This window comes from Silurus aristotelis (genome assembly GCF_946808225.1).
Source record: "Silurus aristotelis genome assembly, chromosome: 21".
NCBI classification, from domain to species: domain Eukaryota; kingdom Metazoa; phylum Chordata; class Actinopteri; order Siluriformes; family Siluridae; genus Silurus; species Silurus aristotelis.
In genome coordinates this window covers 15,169,461-15,190,015 of record NC_139594.1, presented here as the reverse complement: position 1 = coordinate 15,190,015, position 20,555 = coordinate 15,169,461, and the positions used below count along the sequence as shown (strand labels likewise).

Genomic DNA, 20,555 nt, shown 5'->3' with positions numbered 1-20,555 from the left:
TTAATACAAAATTGGAAAATTGTGAGCTCAAATTAATTTAGGTAAGTTTCATATGTGTGAGTGACATGTAAGGTAGCAAACGGTCGGGTGTACAAAACCAAAAAATGAGTTGCAGGTTGGCTGAGCTCTGGTCCTGGCAGTTCCTGTCAGCACCGCATGACAGCCAGCTGGTGACTTCACTGTGCTGCTAAACACTTTAACACTGTCTTTTAATGCTGTTTTTTAGAGCCATGTGAGAGACCTGTTTAGCATGGTGACACTCACTGTCCTGATCACTCCGGTGACTAGAAATTCATTGAGATGCTTATTAATGAAATCGAGTGTCGAGTGTAGCATCCCCTGCTAACAGACTTACAACAGAATTTACATGAGTATGCAGAGAGTTGGAGGTGGATTTGAATAATCAGATTCGGTGCATTAAATTGGTTTTAAGATTCGATGTGATTCACGCTGCAATGTTAATCCTGTTATCGGACCTCCAGCAAACAATGGCTGTGAAATATGATTCTTCTGAATCAAGGCAATACACGATTTGTATGGTTTTGCTGTGGGTGACTACAATATTAATACTCTGGGTGAAATCTGCACGGTTAAAATTATTCGGAAATTTAAATGCGTGTCATTATGAAATTCCTGGTGCTGCACATGGAGGGAACAAGAGCATGAAATTTATCGCAATTGCCGCACCACCCACTTTCCAAAATTATTCTTCTGCAACTTAAAGTAATCGTGTAACTAATATAGGCGTTCAGTGTATATAGTGTTGAACATTTATGCTTGTTGGTGCCAGATTGGCTGGATGGAGTGTAGTTAAGAGATTTGCTGTTTATTTAGACTTTAGGGTTTACGTAGAATGGTACGAAAAACAAGAAAACATTCAGCGAGCGGCACTTCAATGACAAAGCGCATTGTTGACTAAAAGTAAAAAAAAAGAATGGCGAGACTGGTTTGACCGGACAGGAAGGCTACACATAACTCCAGACAAACCTCATCAAAGCAAAAAACAAAAAGCTACAACAACAGAAACCAAGAATCTGAGGCACAAACTCAAGTTAAAATTTAAGGGTAAATCTGTGCCCACTGTAAGTTGTAGGGTCTAAATTAGGATAAGTGGATGAATGAGCAGGTATAAAATGAGTGTACACTGAATAAACAGTATTTAGCCATCATCACAACACATCACAACAATGTCAGATTTTAAATAAATAAATATGGATGAAGATGGAAATTACAGCAAGAAATAAAAAAAATAAGTAAAAGCAGTATTGTGTGAACTAATAGGTGGAAATCAAAAAATAGACCATTGTAGAGCTAAAAGGTGTGTTTCACATAACAATGAAAAAAGTAAGCGTGAAACCTAGGGTAAAAACTAAGTACAGTTTAAAAAAAAAAACCCAACATTTCTTGTCTATGATCTTTTAGATTTATTCTCCACATGCAGCGTCATTGATAGCTGTTTATACTTCATGCTTCCCCTCCCTGCCTTTTCTCACATTTTACAAACGGGAGGTTGAGTTTGCTTATGCAGAAGGATTGGTGGAATGTGGTGGGAGGTTAAGGTGGGAACCTTGGATTGTCTGTTTCTTTCAGTAATCAGCTTACAACATTAACTTCCAACCACATTTTGAAACATGAGCTATTTTCCGCAATAAGATGTCTTGTTACGTGGCTGAGACGCAATCTGCGGTGCATTCGGAAGTGATCATGAATACGCCCTCCTGCAGTCCCAAAATAACAGCTGTGTAAAAATGCGTTTCTAGGCCTAAGAATTTTACAGATACCAATAGTAAGGTTGGATAATACTTGCAGATAGCCGATTAATCAACCGATTTAAAATGGATACTGGATTGATAAAAACGAACATAACACTCCATGTAAAATAGTACCGAACTTTATTACAAAAAAATATATAAAAAAAAAAAAGGAATAAATCATGAGAACGTGCTAAATATGAAATATAAGATAGCGCTCTCTGTGCGGCGCACAGTCTCACGTGTAAAAACAAAAAGCACATGTAATAAATGATTCACCTCTAGTGGCCGCTATCGTAATGATAACGGACTGGGAGCCGGAAAAACTATCGGTATGAATTTTTGACAATAGTTCCAATCAACTATTAATTCAGTTGACCTCTACCAGCATCGATTTTATGCAATAAATTTTAGATGGACGTTTGAGAGAAATGCTTTTCATAACACCTAGTTGGTTTTAAAAAGGGGAAGGTTTCCCAAGTTTCTTATCTACCGAGGGAATCGAGTGGATTTTACATCCCGGCAACACCAAGCTGCCACAGTTGGGTTCTTGAGCACGGCCTTAACCCTCAGCTGCTCATCTGTAAAAATGAGATAATTACATGTTGCTCTGGTTCTGTTTTAGATGAGTTTTTAGGTTAGTGGCATTGCCTCTTTTCACTGCCACTGTTTTTAAGACACACTGGCTCATTTATGTCATTTGGCTCACCTTTCTAATTCATGTTCCCACAACGGAGCTGTGATTTGTGTCCTTGAAACGAAACCCATTTGGATTTATTCTCCCAAACTGCCATTGGTCATAAAAAAACACACACTAAATAATGCATCAAATAAGGTCTTTGCTTTACCTACCAGTGAAGGAGCTGCCTGAGCTCTGCTTTCCCTCACTGGCACCAAGAGAAATCTAAGAAAATGTTGGAGACATTTACTTTATTGTGAACACAATAGGCAGTATATTGCATCACCAAAAATGATTGAGATCATGTCTATTAATCGAACGATAAGTCGATATATAAAAATGCCAGAAATGTAAAACGATGGAACAATGTTTTGCTTTGCCAGGCAAATCTTTTGCTTCACCTCCGATTCACAGCAAGCTTTATGAGTCCCTTCTTAAATAAATGCCAAGTAGGGAATGCACCAGCTCTGCTGCTGGAAATATCTACCCCTGCAGTAGATATGTAACTTGTCTAAGTTGAATTTTGTGTGTGTGTGTGTGTGTGGGAAACATGCCTTGTGTCTGAGAGAGTGTGTTTGCGTTTGCTTTGTTTGTCTGTACTTGAGTAACTGTCAGTCATCTGAAGGCCAACTTTCTGTGTCTAAAGCTGTATGCTGAAGGGTGTGTTTTTCTTTTTTCCTGCATTTAAAAATGCATCTTATTTAATTAATCCTAAATCCCAGAAATTCATTCATTCATTCATTCATTTTCTCCCGCTTATCCGTAATTCGGGTCGCGGGGGCAGCAGTCTAAGCAGGCCCCCGCCTTCGACTGCTGCCCAATCCTCACAGCACCGTCCCTTACGGTCCCTCCTGCAGGTGGTGAGCCCACGGGAAGGCAGCCCCACGTCACGGACCTTGATATTTCCCTCGTAAGGGACCCCCGGAGCATAGAGGGCCAAAGACTGGCAGCTTGGCGATACCGGGGCTTGAACCCCAGACCTTCCGATCGGCAACCCAGCGCCTTAACCGCTGGAGCCACCACTCCCCCTTAAATCCCAGAAAGATTTCTTTATTCATAAGGTGATTTACACAGGGTCTGATTTACCTGATAAAAAGAGGACAAAGGCTTGTCTGGAGAATTTTCATTAGCACTCAGAATTATAAGGACGTGACTTATAAGACACCGGCATCAGTCAGACAAAGGAAACAAGGCACATCAATGAACTCTTCTCTGTTTAAACAACGAAAGCTCACTGAACCAATCACAACGCAGTGCAATGCGGCATGAGCCAATCACAAAACATTGTGAGTTTTGCTTTTTGTTTTCTTTTTGGCTTTGAGCTATGTTTTGTGTTGAGCTAGTGTGGACTGAACCAGGATACTCGCGTATTGAAATCCCGCTTGTCTCTACCTCTGACGTGTGAGAACTGGTTTGCTGGCAGGGAACTAAGCTAGGAAAGCAAGTTGAATGAAGGGTTGAATGATGCTTCTGGACCATTCTAGGTATTTTTCTTCTACACAGATTGAGATTTGTATCACTAAGATGTAATATATGTGTGTGTGTGTGTGTGTGTGTGTGTGTGTGTGTGTGTGTGTGTGTGTGTGTGTGTGTGTGTGTGTGTGTGCAGGTGCTCAGGGACTAGACTCCACCCCAGAAGTGGGGGAAGATGCAGCGGGCATGGTGCAGCCCGCCTCTGCTCCAACCCTTACTGAGGAGGAACAAGAGGAGCTTCGCACTGAACTGGTGAAGGTCAGCGGTCTATAACATGCTCGTCTACGCTACTTAATCTTAATTGTGTTCTTCTGTGCCTTGCATGGAGCACTGGGTTGAGGATTGCCGTTAGCGGATGCAATATGATTTCTTTTCAAGGTCACGCTGATATCTTAGCTCAATGTCAGTCTTTCTTACTGACCTACTTGTAAGTTTTTGAGAGTGTACCATGTAATTTAAAAGCCTAGGGACAGATCTGTACTTAAGTTATAATAGTTTAGGCTCGCATTGTGTTAAAGGTAACCAAATCACTGTTTCAGGCGCTAAATGACTGAAATCAGGAACAGGATTTGCGAATCAAAGTTTCCTCATACAGGTCTGGATGAAATGAATACCATTTATATTACTGAGCCACATGGTTCCTACGCCACTATTAAAAAAATCTTAACATTTCTGTGCTATTGACCTATACATTTTTTTAAAATATAAAACTAAGAATTTGTAAAAAAAAAAAAAAAAAAAAAAAAAAAAAAAAAAAGGCTACACTACACTAATCTGGATATATTTGAAAACCGATATTTCAGTGTTTTTCGCACACTTTCGTTTTCGTTCATTTCCTAAAAGTTGCTCATCCCTACTCAAAATGTCTGAATGCTCACGTCCCTGTACTTCGCATGAGCGAAACGCTTCTTTCCCCTCTGCCTTCAATTACATTTTCCGGCTCTTTGAACTTCTAAAAAATGTGTCATCGTGTTTCCTTTTCAAAGTTCATACTGTGACCTTTGAACGACGTTTTCAGATTTTCTCACATTTGGGACAGCGTTTTCAAAAAGCTACCTTTTCTTTGACTGAAACTGAAACATCTCAGTGTGGACGGAAAACCAACACGGAGAGAAAAATATGCGATTTCCAATAAAAACGTATTGATGCGGGCATGACCGAAAGGCGTTTTTGTCAATGGACTTTAGCTCTGTTTTGTAGTTTCTTGGTGAATTGCACATAAACAATCCTCCTATTGCTGTAGGATTGAAGATTTACAGTTTAAAAATGTAATTTATAAATGATTAACTTTGCACTGTTTCAGAATTGCACTTTTAATAAAAATGATGTACATTTGAACGTGGTTTGGTGTTCATTTGTATAAGATACAGTAGCTACAAACTTCTGGTGATTATTTGGTCATATATTAGCGTACACCAGAGATTCTGACTTACATACATCAGAGATTGTAACGTAACGTATAAATCTGTAAATTTTCATTGTACAGGTAAGAGCAATACATCATTCAAATCTGTAAAGGGTCTGCTTTTATTTGTACACTCTCATAGTAACAACAAAACGATGTGATTTTGTAAAATAAAGAAAACCGTTAGGGGGCGCTCTCTCCCCCTTTCTCTCTCTCTCTCTCTCTCTCTCTCTCTCTCTCTCTCTCTCTCTCTCTCTCTCTCTCTCTCTCTCTCTCTCTCTCTCTCTCTCTTTCTCTCTCTCTCTCAAACTGAAAACAAATATTTTCTGATTATGTAATCTGTGTGGAAGTTACATTTTGTCTTCATGCTCCATGTTGAATATGGTTTTACTGATAATAAACATACATTTGCATAAAGCATCAATATTTGATTAGTAGTGGTCCCCAACCCCCAACGCTTTATTTATTATCTGATTCTAAACGATGTTTTATTTTGGAAAATTACCAGATTCTCACTCTTGATGCATGTCATGATACCTCGGTCACATGTCTTACCTCCATCCTCTACCTTCTTACAGGGGCTCCGACCGCTAACACATAATACATTACCGCTCAATTCAAACCCCCAAGCGAGCAAAATGAACAAAAAACAACACGGTGGATTCACGTTTATTATTATATTTTGAAAATACCAGTTTTATGCTGGTTGTATCATTTTATTTTGTTGCATTTATCCGCCACACCCTAAAGGCCGGTCCGTGAAAATATTGTCTGACATTAAACTGGTCCGTGGCGCAAAAAAGGTTGTGGGCCGCTGGATTAGAGTATTAAAAATTTCAAAAGTATTAATTCAAGGTACATTTAAAAAAAGAAATGTGCGATTAAGTTGTGATTAATCGTGAGTTAACTAATGACAATCATGCGATTAATCGTATTTAAATATTTTTATCGATTTAAAGCCCTAATCAGAATCAGAATCAGGTTTATTGGCCAAGTGTGTTGACACACACAAGGAATTTGGTTCCAGCTGTTAGTGACTCCCAAAAGTACAGACATAAATAAAACCTATACATGACAAAACAGACAAGACAAAAACAGACAATACAAGACAATACAGACAATGTGAGACAGTATAGACAGTGTGGGTATTAGGTAGGGATACAGATCAGTAATGTACATAAAGTGTGAGAGTGCATGGTAGTGCAAATGACAGTATTGTGTGTCAGGTATGATTAGAGAGTTTACTATAAAACTTTGTACAGTATATATTATATTAATATTAATATGACGTGAGGTCCAGTTAACAGCCTGTCACTAAAACAGGTAGTAGTAACGGCTACTTTTCACTTAAGTACATGTCAGAGCCCAAACGTCTTTAAACTTTAAAAAGTAAATACTTTATACTTAATAAAATAGTCAGTACTTCAACTTTTACCAGAGTATTTAAAACATGACTCTCTGTACTTCTTGCCAGATCTGCTTTAAAGCTATTTTGTTTTTATAAAGAAGTCTGAAATAAACAATCTTCCTTACTGAATAAATCCAAAGAATAAATCCGAAACAAAGCAGTGCATTTTGGATTTTTTCAATTATTTGATTCAACTACAGAGTTACTATTGAAGTTGCTTTTGTTTGCAAAAGGAAGACTGACTCAGTTTTAGGCAGATTTTTGATCCAAACTCCTTTGTTTCGTGTTGTAAAGAGAATCCTGTGAGGACTATGGGGAAACCTTTACTGAGCATCACTAAAGAAGGACCTAGGAAACCTCTATTAATTGCCTAAATGTATGTTTGTAGGGACAGACAGTCAGCAGGGACGTGTCTGTATCACTCATATCTCTGTGTGTATAAATTTTACAGTTTGGTAAGATCTTGATTGTTGCACTCTGCAGGTAGAGGAGGAAATCCAGACTCTTACTCAAGTTCTGGCCTCCAAAGAGAAGCACTTGTCAGAGATCAAGCAGAAGCTGGGTATCACTCCATTCAACGAGCTCAAGCAGAACCTGAGCCGAAGCTGGCAGGAAGTCACTACATCTACAGCGTATGTGCCCCATAGCCACCTGTGCCCTGTGGGCTTCTCCTCCTGCTGATTTGGAGGAACAGCTCCATCTGTCACTGCATCATACACTCTACATCCTGTACCATCTTTATCATTCTGCCTCCATTTTGAGTAGAACAGAGGCCATTATATCCTAATGGTTGCTTAATTAGTTTGGTTTTTGGCTGATTTTAAGCATTTGTTATATCATATTTCAGAACAGCTAGTTGTCTATCCGGAGTGTTTCTGAATCTCTGAATTTTGCCTTGTGCATGCAGGTATAGGAGGACCTCAGAAACACTGAGCCAAGCGGGACAGAAAGCCACAGCAGCATTCTCTAATGTGGGTTCAGCCATCACCAAAAAGCTAGAGGATGTCAGGTAACACAATAAACAGACACCTTATTATCTGTAGATTAGACTAAAGTCTGTTTTCTGTTTAGTAACAAATAGATGATACTTCTTACTTACAGCTACTAACTCTCTAACCTCTATTTTCACTGTTCCATAATAATTTGTTTTTGTTCACACGCGAACAGCTCCTACTGTTGTCAATGGTGTTCTGCTTTTTAATGTTCCTGTATGAAAGGCATTGACCAAAATGTTTTTTGCACATTTAATATTAGCTTTATTTGAAATCATTTACAATATATGTATGTGTGTGTATGTATGTATGTATCTATCAAGTCAAGTCTAGAGGCTTTTATTGTCATTTCTACTATACACAGTGGTACACAGTAAAAACGAGACAACGTTCCTCCAGAACCCTGGTGCTACACTAAACAACATAGAGCTACAACACATAACACAAAGCTTAAAAAAAGCATAAAGTGCATCGAGTGCAACCTAGTGCAAACAGTGCAGACAAAAAACAGTACAGACAGACAACACAAGACAATACACATAACACATGATATAGTATTGTGCCAAGAGGACTATATAGACTATAACCGAGACAAACAGTGCAGACAAAAAAACAGTACAGACAGACAACACAAGACAATACACATAACACATGATATAGTATTGTGCCAAGAGGACTATATAGACTATAACCGAGAGTATATATAAACAAACACATGGTCCCCTGGTGGTCTAGTGGTTAAGATGCAGTGCTCCCACCGCTGCGACCCGGGTTCGATTCCCGGTCAGGGAACCATCCCCAGCCACTCTTAGTGCCGGTCCCAAGCCCGGATAAATTGGGGAGGGTTGCGTTAGGAAGGGCATCCAGCGTAAAACATGTGCCAAATCAAACGTGCGGAGGATCCGCTGTGGCGACCCCTAACGGGAGAAGCCGAAAAGAAAGTTTTATATATAAACAAACACAATGCAGTGCAAAAACAGCAGTAGCAGCAGTCGAGTAGGTATCCGGACACCTGACATTTTTATTTAACTTGTTTTTTCTTCCCCAGACTGTAACCACACAATAGCATAGGATGTCTTTGGATGTGGTAGCATTACCGTTTCCCCTTTCCTTCAACTATTAAATTTAAGATATGGTTTACATGGGCTGGAGTGGAACATCTTGAGTGGCCTGCTATAAAGTTCTGATCTCAATCCTACTGAACACCTTTTTGATTAATTTAAAAACTGACTGCACCACAGGTCTCCTCACCTTAGCCTATATCAATACCTGACATATATATATATATATATACACACACACACACACATACATATATACAGATCAGGCATAACATTATGACCATCGTCCAAATATTGTGTTGTTAACAGTTCTGACTTGTCGAGCATCAACAGCATTAACTTAAAGCAATTTGAGCTACAGGAGCTCCTCTGTTGGATTGGACCACACGGACCTGCCTTTGCTCCTCACGTGCATTAATGAGCCTCGGCCACACATGACCCTGTCGCCGGTTCACCAATGTTCCTTTCTTGGACCATTTTTGATAGATTCTGACCACTGCAGACTGGAAACATCCACAAGAACTGCAGTTTTGGAGATGCTCTGACCCACCGTCTAGACATCACAATTTGTCAAACTCACTCAAATCCTTACAAGCGCCCATTTTTTCTGCTTCGAACACGTCAACTTTAAGGACAAAATGTTCCTTTGCTGCTTAATAAATCCCACTCACTAACAGGTGCCATAATGAAGAGATAATCAGTGTTATTCACTTTACTGGTCATAATGTTATAATGTCATAATGTGATGCCTGATTGGTGTTTATATACATATATATATATATATATATATAATGGTAAATCACGAAAAGTAATTAACAGTGTGACTGACTGGATACCAGTCCCCGAGAGTAGAGTTTTTTCGAGGACAACACAATCCTCATTGGCCCTATGAATTCACCTATGACCTAGTCATTAGTTTTTGTCCCTTTTTCACATGCACTTTTTGCAGATGTGTGACGCACACCGATGTAGAAAAACATCTGACGATTTTTTTTTGGCTTAGTGTAAGCACAGGGTTTTATTAAACCCAATGACAAATGACTAATTCAGAGCCCACAAAGGTCTTTGCTGCTAGTTTCATTTCTGTTTGTTTGCTAATGCCATCTGACATTTTACAAATTACAGTCATTTTCCAATTTCTATAGGTCAGATACTCCCATCAGTGTGAGGTGTTCTAGATGCTGCATTTATCAACATTCAGATTTATTGTAGATCAACTTTGTGTATCTGGTTCTGTATAGAAATTGATTGTACTGCTTGTGTTGTAAAGTAGCATGTTGATGTTCATGCATGTCCGTTCTCTGTTTGTTTCGCTTGTATTGTTGATGGTTTGAATTGTGTTTCAGTAATAATTTATAACCGTTTGCATTTAGATGTGAAACTGACAGTAGAATTGCCCTTTAGGAAGAGTTTTTTATATCCTGGATTTTTCCATTGCACATTCTCTCTTTCTTATGAATTCAGTAACTTTCCAAACACAAACCCTGCTAGTCTGACTCTGTGAGTGTGTGTTTAAGCACATATAAGCTCAGTATAAACTATTTGAGTCTGGTGTAAATCCCTGCGAGTCGGGTTTGATCTTTCTCTTTTAGATCTCCAGCTGGCCATGTTGCTTGTTCGTGATCCTCTAAATGAACATGTCCTTGTGTGTTCTTCTGGTTTATTTTATCTCTATGTACTCTAACCAGAAGCAATAAACCTTTCCGGTGCTTCTGGACACCGTTAATACAGATAATGTCGTATGATAACGTTCAGGTGTCTGAAAATTAGAAACCTAAATAATCAGGCTAAAAAGTGGTGTCTAACATAACAAAAAATGGGGTGTGTAAATTGGATTAGGTGCATTAACACTGTTACAATCAGTACATAAATTCCAATGATTTAGTCAAGTTTCTGATGTAGCACATGGTGTTTACCCCTTCAGCAAAGTCACTCTGTTATTAATCAGGGCTTGGGTGTGAGCTGTTGTGTTTTCCTTTACATCCCACATCCCATAAGGGACACACTTTATGGACAAATGTTTTAAAACAAACTTTACTAACACTCTTGTAGATGAATGAGTGCAAATCTCCACAAGCACACTCCAAAATCTAGTAGAACATCTTCCCAGAGGAGTGGAGGTTATTATAACAGCAAATGAAGACTAATTGTGTTTAAAAGGCCCATACAAATCTCATGGTCAGGTGTCCACAAACCTTTGACCATAAAGTGTATTAATGTTAAGATGTTTAGGTGTAAGATGAGTGTGTGTGTGCAGTAAGCAGAAAGGATATATAAAGGTTTTCACATGCCTGCATAAGAAAAGGTTTTAGGTTTTCATTGCATGATATTAAGTGCATCTAGTAAAATATATTGTGTGGGGCACAGCGGGATGTGAGATTCAGAACGAGTGTCACTAAGAGGTTGTATCAAAAGTTTTCAAAACTAGCTCTGTTTACAAGAAAGTACTTTACTTATCTATGTTTGCACACTATCACCTTCTAAATAGTCCCTGTGCAAAGAAATACAGTTCTCCCAGCGGTCCTTCTGGAATATGTCCTGTCCATGTCTTTTCGAAGCGTGCCAAGCTCCTTCTGCCATTCGTGCTGGATCTCCTCAATAGTGTCAAAACGACGACCTTTGAGCTGGATCTTCATCTTTGGGGAGAGGTTGAATTTCACAGGAGCCAAATCTGCCGAGTAGTTATTTCCAGCGAGAAACTCGCGTCTGAGGAGAGTGTCTTTGTGGAGCTTCCAGTTTTTCGCACTTAAATCGCAAACGTGCTAACCCACATGCTCAGAATAGCACTAATGTACACAGGACGATGTCTTGTGGCACACTGACATTATGAAGGTCGGTGCTCCCCGTGACTGTGTGTGCAGCCTTGTGCTGCCATTTGTTGATGTGTTACAGAACTACTTTTTGTTACCACCTCATAATCGCACCAGTGAGATGTCTTTTATCACCTAGAGAAAATTTTGTATATACACAAATGTAATTAATTTAAAAGTCAATAAGTCAATAACAAAGATTCGTATGGAAAAATTCAGAGATGTGTCGTCCCCCCCCCCCCCCCCCATATTCTAAATGTGTAAGTGCATGTTCTGCACGTGTCATTTCTCTCTCAAATCATCGCTGCTATGTGTCTTGTCTAACTGCATTCTCTCTCCTCTTCCTCACTGCTGACTGACAGTATACGCTCCATACAGCAATCCACTAGCATGCCTATGATGAGGTAAGCCTTTAGTATGTTGGGAGTGACTATTCCCAGAAAGGTGGCTGGTTAGAATCATCTGTATTTCTCTCGTAGCTTGAACTCGGATTTTAAGATGCAGTGCAGTGACAGAAACAGCTAAACACTCGATCTGTATTAAATACCAGCTGTACTTGATGTCTTGCAGGAACACTCCTACCTTCAAGTCATTCGAGGAGAAAGTGGAGAGTTTAAAGGTAAGATGTGCATTGCGTTTCATTAAGGCTACAGTCAGAAATCATGAAATAACCACCAATGTTATTTTAGACCAAGGTGAGCCCCAGTGAATCATCCACTGAACTTGGGACCGAGTCAGAATCGATGCAGACTGAAGAGCCAGTGGTCAAGCAGCCAGAAGGAACGAGTGTTTTGGCACCAGAGGCACACTGAGGAACAGCATCTACATTTCACTCCACTCTTCCTATTTGCCACCCTTCCACCCCTTCCGCTTCTTCCTTCCTATCATCATACATAGCTGAAAAACAAAACCGATGCTCTGTGGTCATTTTCTTTCCCTCAAACTAGTTAGGAAAGAATGTGTTGGACACAAGAATATTAGATAAGAGAAGATTTACCAGCTTTCTAAAACCACTCACTTTCTCAATTTTCGCACTACATGGGTTCACGTTCCTCCAAATTCCGTTATAATCTTGCGTATGTTCGCACGAGTCTGGTATCTTGAATGTGTGGTAGGAGAACACTGGAGCTGATCTCAGGTCAGTTGAATGAAATGTATGAAGACTTAGGGCTTCACACAGTTTCTATATAAACTCCTGATCAGTCTACTTGGTATTTTTTCCCTCTAAACCCCCCAAACCTCTAAAAAAACTCCCCAAACATGTAGGATACACATAAGACCAGTGTGCCCTTCATGGGTTTAGTTCATAGTGGTTGAGATCTACACTGGTAGCCCAAACCCACGGATGACCTTTATATGCAGATCTGCTTTAAGAGACAAAACTGCCATTAGAAGGTCAAACATAAATTTTCATACAGATAATGTACTCCTTTAATTTCCCTCGAAATAGAACTCATAAAATCGCACTTCGAGGCTGTTCTAAACAGTATCTCATACTTTTTAGCACCTCATTACAACGTTTCCCTCCCCAAAATACATCTTTTTTTTTCTATTGAATGTTTTGCCTCTTGGTCTTTTAACAATGCAAATGCCAAAAAATAGTGTGAACAATTTTCTGAACAAAAGCCTTATCTGACAATTTTTCTGTCATTTAGATAAAAAAAAAATGCTGGATTGTAGTTGCCAAAACTCTATAGAATGTAAATAAAAATAGGTTTCTCTATATTAACAAATTGTTCTAAAATATCCAAAATGATGAAATTAGAATTGTGTGGAATTTCTTTTCTGTTCAGATGATCTAGTGAGGAGGAGGTCCATCGAAAGTATTCGCCAACATTATACGAGTCCACGCGAATTGATTGAGGAACATTTATGGTTCCAGATATTTAAATACTTAATTATGTATTTAAATACCAAGAACAATTTATACAGTGAAACAAAGCGTTGTGCTTATTTGCATGTAGCTCTTGTAGCTTCTCTGTTTCGAATAAAGAAGAATAAAACAGGGCATTCCGTTATGTCAGTAAGAGCGTGTTGAATTTTGTCATTTTCCTACTACAGCATGTCCTCAAGCGTTTTATTTCTCTTATACTACAGCTGATTTTTTTATTCATGAAAGAACCAAACATTTTTTAATCCATTTACACATTTATTTTAGTGTTTGTACAACATGCTGGTTTATTTTCTGTTATTGCTGTTCTTATACCAGCTTTTTTCCTCTGTTTAAACCTTATAACACTGAATATGCAGCTTGTACTGAGAAGCGCACCGTCTTGAAAATTTCACATCTTAGAATCTGTTACTACAGAAAATGTAACCATGTTAACAATATAACCTTTTAAATCCGTTTATTTGGAGCAACTGTTATACAATTCCTCGTCTACGCTGTTACGATAGAAACGATAACGTAATGAACGAGTGCCTTCATATAAATGCGATTTGTCCTGTCAGAGCTGCTGTAACAGAACTTCCAGTCCACTCAGCATTAGGACGTGAACTGACCTGAGTTGTGGTAGAAGCCGATTCATTTCACTTGAATGCGTTCATACATTTGGCAAATTGTCACGTTTCAATTCCGAGGCCTTCGAGCAAACATTCGCTGATACGAGAGAAAACCAGGCTCTCCATTTGATCTCCTAGGTTTCTGGCTTGTTTTAAAGTGGAGCAAATTTCCATTCGGTTGTATATAATCTAATAAACAAGGCTTGAGATTTACTCCAGGACTCAGCAAATCCTCTTTTTAACATCATGTCCGAGCCCTTAATCCGCTTGCGTGTAAACGTGATCTATAAACTTTATGGTGTAGGTGGCTCAGATGGGTTATTGTGTTCAGAACTTTTTGCTTTTTAATGCTCTCATTGTTGACTTTTTATGTCTAAATTGTAGCCCCACAGAATCAAAATGAAAGATTAGAAATGAATTAAAGATCAATCTCAGAATAAAAGGCACCTCATGGACAGGTTGGACTGATCTTCTTGGCTTGTTAGACATTCCTAACATTTATTTAGGTATTTTTGTATTGAAAAAGTACAAAATATCAGATAATGTGTAATAAAGCAGAGGTTATTATATAGTTAATTCTTTAATGCTTAATGCTGGCAGGCTTTTTGTTTTTGTCTGTAACACTAATGGCTTTTGTTTAGAAGCTGCTGTATTGCAAGGTAGTGTTTAAATGCATAGAAAAATTATTGTCAGTTCTTCTGTGTAAAATTCATGTGCAGTAGCAATGATATTTTTCAATGCGTCCCAGAATATAACTTACTAATGACTTTGTAGAACAGATGACCTGTTAGATAAAGTTACACCTAATAAACCCTGTCCAACTGTTCTAATTCTCTGCAAAATCACGCAGTGTCTTAGATTCACGATGTAAACTGCTAAATTCAAAAATGCTGTTAGTTTCTTTGTATATCCATTCCTGAATAAAGCTTATTATATTTGCAGGGTTTTTTTTATTTATATTTAAGAAATGTTTCCAAATTCTTTAAAAACCTTGTTGCATTAAAAGAGTGTAAAAACTAAAGAATTTAAACTAATAACGAATACTAAAAGAATTACATTCACAGGTTACCAGAGTCGAGCAAACAGAGATGGGAATGTGAGAGCTGGATAGACACGTGGAATAAAGGAATCCCCCCCCCCCCCCTAGGATCATGATCAATAGAAAATCATTTTAAATGATGCACTTTCAAATGCAGATGCTTGTAACAGCAGCACCAAAATGTATGACTCTGTTCATGTTCCAAGTTTGTGATGCACTACATCTGATAAACACTAGATGGCAGTGTGAAACAGCTCAATGCTTACAGGTAGCCCCACTTTTTTTTAATGTACAGTATTATAGTGAACTTTCCCAAACGTCTGCCTTCAGCCATGTACATAAATTCGGTTATCCTTCAATTGATAATATACAATCTTTTTAAGTATCAGTGCTCACTGTGGAGTCCTTAAAATAGGGTTCATCTATGGTTCTTTTAGTTCTTAGTCTAAGCTTACAGTGTTCCGAGCTTCAATAAAAATAAATATTAAAACACTGTTCTCAGCTTCTCAAGAACAGAAGGACAATCAAGGAAGTACTACAGAAATTAGGAGGGTTTTAGGGAGCATGTATGAGGATTTCTGTTCAAGGCTCTGGTGGCCATGATTACACTCTGCCTGTGCAATGGCTTCCAATAAATAAATAAATAAATCATTTTATCCAGTCAAAAAATGTGAACAAATGAATACAGGATGGAGTATCAGCTAAAACACATAATAAAAAATGAATGCCTGCCTTTTTTCCCCATTGTATAAGCTATAAACCCCCCCCCCATTTTTTTATCATCAATATTATTAAAACTAATTTTATTCTATTTCTACTATTGATGGAACAACAATTGTAGTATTATTAATAATATATATTTAAAAAACAGTAAGAATAAATTATTCACTTGAATGAAATGTTTTAAATGATTCCAGTCACTAATGTATTTCTTTGTTTTCTTTTATAAAAAGACAAAAACAAATAAATGTAAAGATGTATTTTTTTTTATTTTTTATAATCAATAGACAGGAAAAGTCTTGCACATTAGCTGGTTTGAAAAGTGGTTCTTAAAAAGCTTGCTTGCCTTTAATGTATGAATGAATTAATTAAATAATTGTTGATTAATGTGCCTTATGGTGAAATGATTACAAAGAAAAAAGTAAAATGTATCTACTTAGATTTACCATGCTATCTATCTATCTATCTATCTATCTATCTATCTATCTATCTATCTATCTATCTATCTATCTATCTATCTATCTATCTATCTATCTATCGATCTATCTATCTATACACACACACACACACTTTGTTGTACCTTTTAGGTTTCTCTTCTCGACTATTTTATTTTAAATTATTATTATTTTATCGGCTGGTTAATTGCAAGGGATTAATTTTGCTAGTCAATTATAGAAAAATTTGTATTCAACAGAAACTGAACCTGGTCCACAATAGCGAATAAAATGCAATTATTTTCCCTCCTGCAGTGAAGATATTAATATTAAAATCTCAATTAAATCAGCACACAATTTTGCCTTCATTTCCAGATAAATAAACAAACAGGAACACACAAGGTTTTAGTAAACAGCTGCCAAAAAAATCATTTTCTTTATTAATTCAGAGAGTCACTGAAAAACATCAAACTTACACTAAAGGAAACATCAACAGCGGCACTGACGAGCACCAGGACATTGTCACTGTAGCACAATTTTACAGTCTCCATATACACACGGTTTAAAAAAAACAACAACAAAAAAAAACAACAGCAGTGAGAAGAAGTTAACAGTCTAGGATTGTCCTCTATAAATAGAGGAAGAGAAGAGGGGGAAAAAAGGTGCAATAAGGCAGGGCTTCCCAAACATTTAACACCAAGGACTCCTTGTTCAAGAGGCAAAAATGTGTAAAGAAACGAAGAATAGAGGTCACGAGTAGTTCAGACGGAATAGTTTCACGATTGAAAACTTTAAAAAATGACAGAGATTTGAACCACAATTTCATTTTTATGCTGTTGATCCCCACCTCTTGTCAGTGACCTGTGTAAATCCCGGGGGATCCCTGGCTCAGTTTGGGAACCGCTGCAACACAATAAACACTGAGACACTGTACACATAATAGCAAGTGCTTCCATTTGCAAAAAGGGTATTGCGTTCACCGTAATCGTCCTAGATCACGAAATAAGCGTCTCTCACACTGTCAACTCTTTCTTCACTTAATCCTCTGGATTAGTCTGCGGTTCCAATTGCATAATAACATGAACGTTATAAGTATTAACGGTTTAGGCGTCGCTGTGCGGCTGCATGTGCACTGAATACGCAACGTTGCATAATTGCGTGGAACAGAAAGAGGTGGAAAAGTGATGTAGTGCCATAAGGATTTTGTCTGGATTAAGATCAATGATGAAGCGGTAAACATTTTGGTCACCTGTCACTAGTAGCTTTCAGTAGCAGTTAATGTCATCAATAAAAATAAAAAAATATGTCTTTTGTAAGCTCATTATGAAAGCAAAGAGACGAGAAGAAATGACAAGGAGGGAAATGAGACTGTTGGATTCCTCAGGGACCCCAGCAGCATGTGTGTGAATGTCGACCTGTCGGTCACATGATGTCGAAGTTTACGTGTCTGCGTATGGAGAGTTATCAGAGGAAGGCGGACCACCGATCCCGAGAGAACACCAGATTTCCCAAGCTGCTATCACTTTCAGCTTAGATTAATGGTCAGATGCCAAAACGAGAATTCTGGCAATAAGAGTGAGTGCAACCTCAAAACTCTAATTTAGCTCTTTTATTAAACTGAGGTCTGAAAACTCAAAAGGGTCCAAAAAAGACTATGATTCTATTATGAACGCTATTATATCTGTTATTGATTTCTCACAGGGATTTAACTGGTCATTTGAATCACATGAGGTTGAATCCAAAATCAAAACAAAACAATTCACTTTATAAATCCTTTTAACTTGACATTGTGCTGTCAGTGGAAAGTTGGAAATTCAAAAGCTTTTTAGTTCCAATAAACAACCAGAGCATAATGAAACACATTTCAATAATAAGCCTAATATTTTACCTTTTTTTTTTTTTTTTTTTACTTTTTTATTCCTCGATTCCTATTTCCTGCAGTCTACATCAGAGGTTCCCCACCACTGGGTCATGACCCGGTACTGTCAGAGAATTGGTACAAATTGGTAAAAGAATTGGTTGAATATATATAATGAAAATAAAACATAGTGGGTTGTGTCTATACCACACATCGTATCAGCTGGTCTAGAAAAAAATATTCAAAACAAAACTTATCCATAGTGTACAAAAGTTTGGTCTATAGGGTCACTTAAAGTCCACCAGACGCTTCAGATCTCTGAAACCTTTTCGAGAAATCAGGGAGAAATGAGAGATGGGATTTCTAAGCTTTCTAGAAAACTGTAGCATGTGACAACAATTATCATTAAATTACAATTCTATATTTACTTAATTATGATTCTATTTTATGATGAATATTTTATTAAGAATTATTGTTAATAAAAATGAAACCCCGGCACGTGTGTACAGTATGTAAGATGCGAAACTGGAATGTTTGTGTCGAATACAATGAGGAGCACTGAAAAGTCTGTTTCCACCACTTTCCTTGAGCAGCAATAAAATAAAAAAGAAGCTGTTGTCGTTGTTACAGCTGTGAACGATTTTGAAACGAACATCGTCATATTTTGCCTAATAGTTAAGTTCAGGGTTTAGGGGTTTCCACTCGCCCACTGCCCTTGAATTTGATTCTGACTTCTGAAAAGTGTGTTTGCAGCTTTATAAAGGAGTGAAATACAATACAATATTGAGTTGACAGTGTTGGAGAATTGAGAAGTTTTCATTGCTGGTTGAATGAAACCATCTTAAAGAAATATGACCCACACATATGGTGTCCAGATGAAATGCATCCAGCAAAAACAAAACAAAAAACAAAGCAGATAAACAAAGAAAAACCCGATGCATGCTATCATTGTGATAAAATTCAATCGAGTGATGTTTTTTGGAAAGTCAGTAAATCATTTGCAACTTTGTCCATCTTCTATGGCTTCAAAATTCTATTGCAACAACTATATCATGTAGTAATGACAAACCTTGTTTAATTCACCTCCGTTTGTTGTATACTCAGTATACCTCTGTGAGCAGGTCATATAAACCCTCCAAACCACTTATTACACTTTACCGAAAAGAAATGGCAAGAACAGAATAAAAAAAACAAAGCACACTGAGCACGAGCAGGCAGTTGCCATTAAAGTTGCATGTTGCGTTTCTGTGTTTGATCTGCTGCACACGAGTGAGACGCGCCAATGTACTTTCTCTTCACTCTCATCTTTTATCAATGCCATTTGCAGACTTTAATGGCAGCCACGCTATTTGTTTACTGCCACGTTCGTCCTTCTGCCTCCGTGTGCTATAAAATTTCCCAATTTGTATCGCCTGCTAAATATAGAGCGTAAAAAATAATAATATTATCCCAGGGAATTCTGGCTTTCTTCCCAGACTGGACAAATCGTAGCATATGAAGTATGAATTATTTGAGCCAATCAGAGCGTTCCCACTTCCCATGCAGCTACTAAAATCAAACGCGTTCAGATGAGACCATGACCCGAAACACAGAAAATCCTTTCGCGCCACATTGTCCTTTTAATTAACCCATAATGCATTGCAGCCTGCCTGCCCTCTGGCTTTGAGAGACAAAACACAATATACACGTTTATAAATTCAGATCATATTTCAGGTCTTCTTTTTTCCCCCTCTTTTTTCAAGCATGCACATGCAGTATTAAAAATACAGTCAGAGTATAGGTTTAGAAAGAGTAAAAATCCAGCACGACAGTCTTCGAGTTCTTGAGGTTAACATGGTCGTTACTTAACACGAGCAGTGACATAATTCATTACAGAGCAACGGGGCTTGTTAGCATTCGGGGTCATAACGCATAAGAACAATTTCAGCAATACGTTATAGATCGTTTAATATCATTAACCCCAGTGGGAATTCAATGCAAACAGTTTGTCCCAAATAAGTGCTTTTGTCAAACCGGAAAAATATATAGACTTGAGATCCACAAATGAAGGATTTATTTATTTTTTTTAATTAAATTGGGTTGCCATTTGTGGAAATTTTCCACCAAACGGCATTGCCTGTATATATATGCGTTTTTTGTAAGGCTTGTGTTTCTGACTGCAATGAATGATCTCACTGATGTAGCATTGTATAGAAAAAAAAGGCTCTTGGGTTCCCAAAACATAGACATAACAAACCAAACGAACTATCCATGTTTTGGAAAACAGATTTAAAAAAAGGACAAAAAGTTCTACAGTACTGCTGTTTAAAAGTCATTTACAAAATACAGTTAGGAGGGAAATAAGAACACCTCTTAGCAAAACACGTCCACTAGAAAAAACGAAAGAGAAGGGAAAACGGCTCCGATAGCCATGCTCATTGGTA

At 37.9% G+C, this 20,555-nt stretch overlaps 1 protein-coding gene across 2 annotated transcripts in view; it reads left to right on the top strand.

The window, feature by feature from the left end:
* tpd52 (tumor protein D52) overlaps positions 1-14,652 on the top strand; it is a 30,007-nt gene extending 15,355 nt beyond the window's left edge. For both annotated transcript variants that reach the window (XM_083523825.1, XM_083523824.1), the window contains 6 exons: positions 4,040-4,161; positions 7,200-7,348; positions 7,624-7,725; positions 11,942-11,983; positions 12,150-12,198; positions 12,269-14,652. In XM_083523825.1, the coding sequence (XP_083379951.1) occupies positions 4,040-4,161; positions 7,200-7,348; positions 7,624-7,725; positions 11,942-11,983; positions 12,150-12,198; positions 12,269-12,391 (587 nt within the window). In that variant the 3' untranslated portion in view covers positions 12,392-14,652. The remainder of the gene's footprint in view (positions 1-4,039; positions 4,162-7,199; positions 7,349-7,623; positions 7,726-11,941; positions 11,984-12,149; positions 12,199-12,268) is intronic.
* The last annotated feature ends 5,903 nt before the right edge of the window (positions 14,653-20,555 follow it).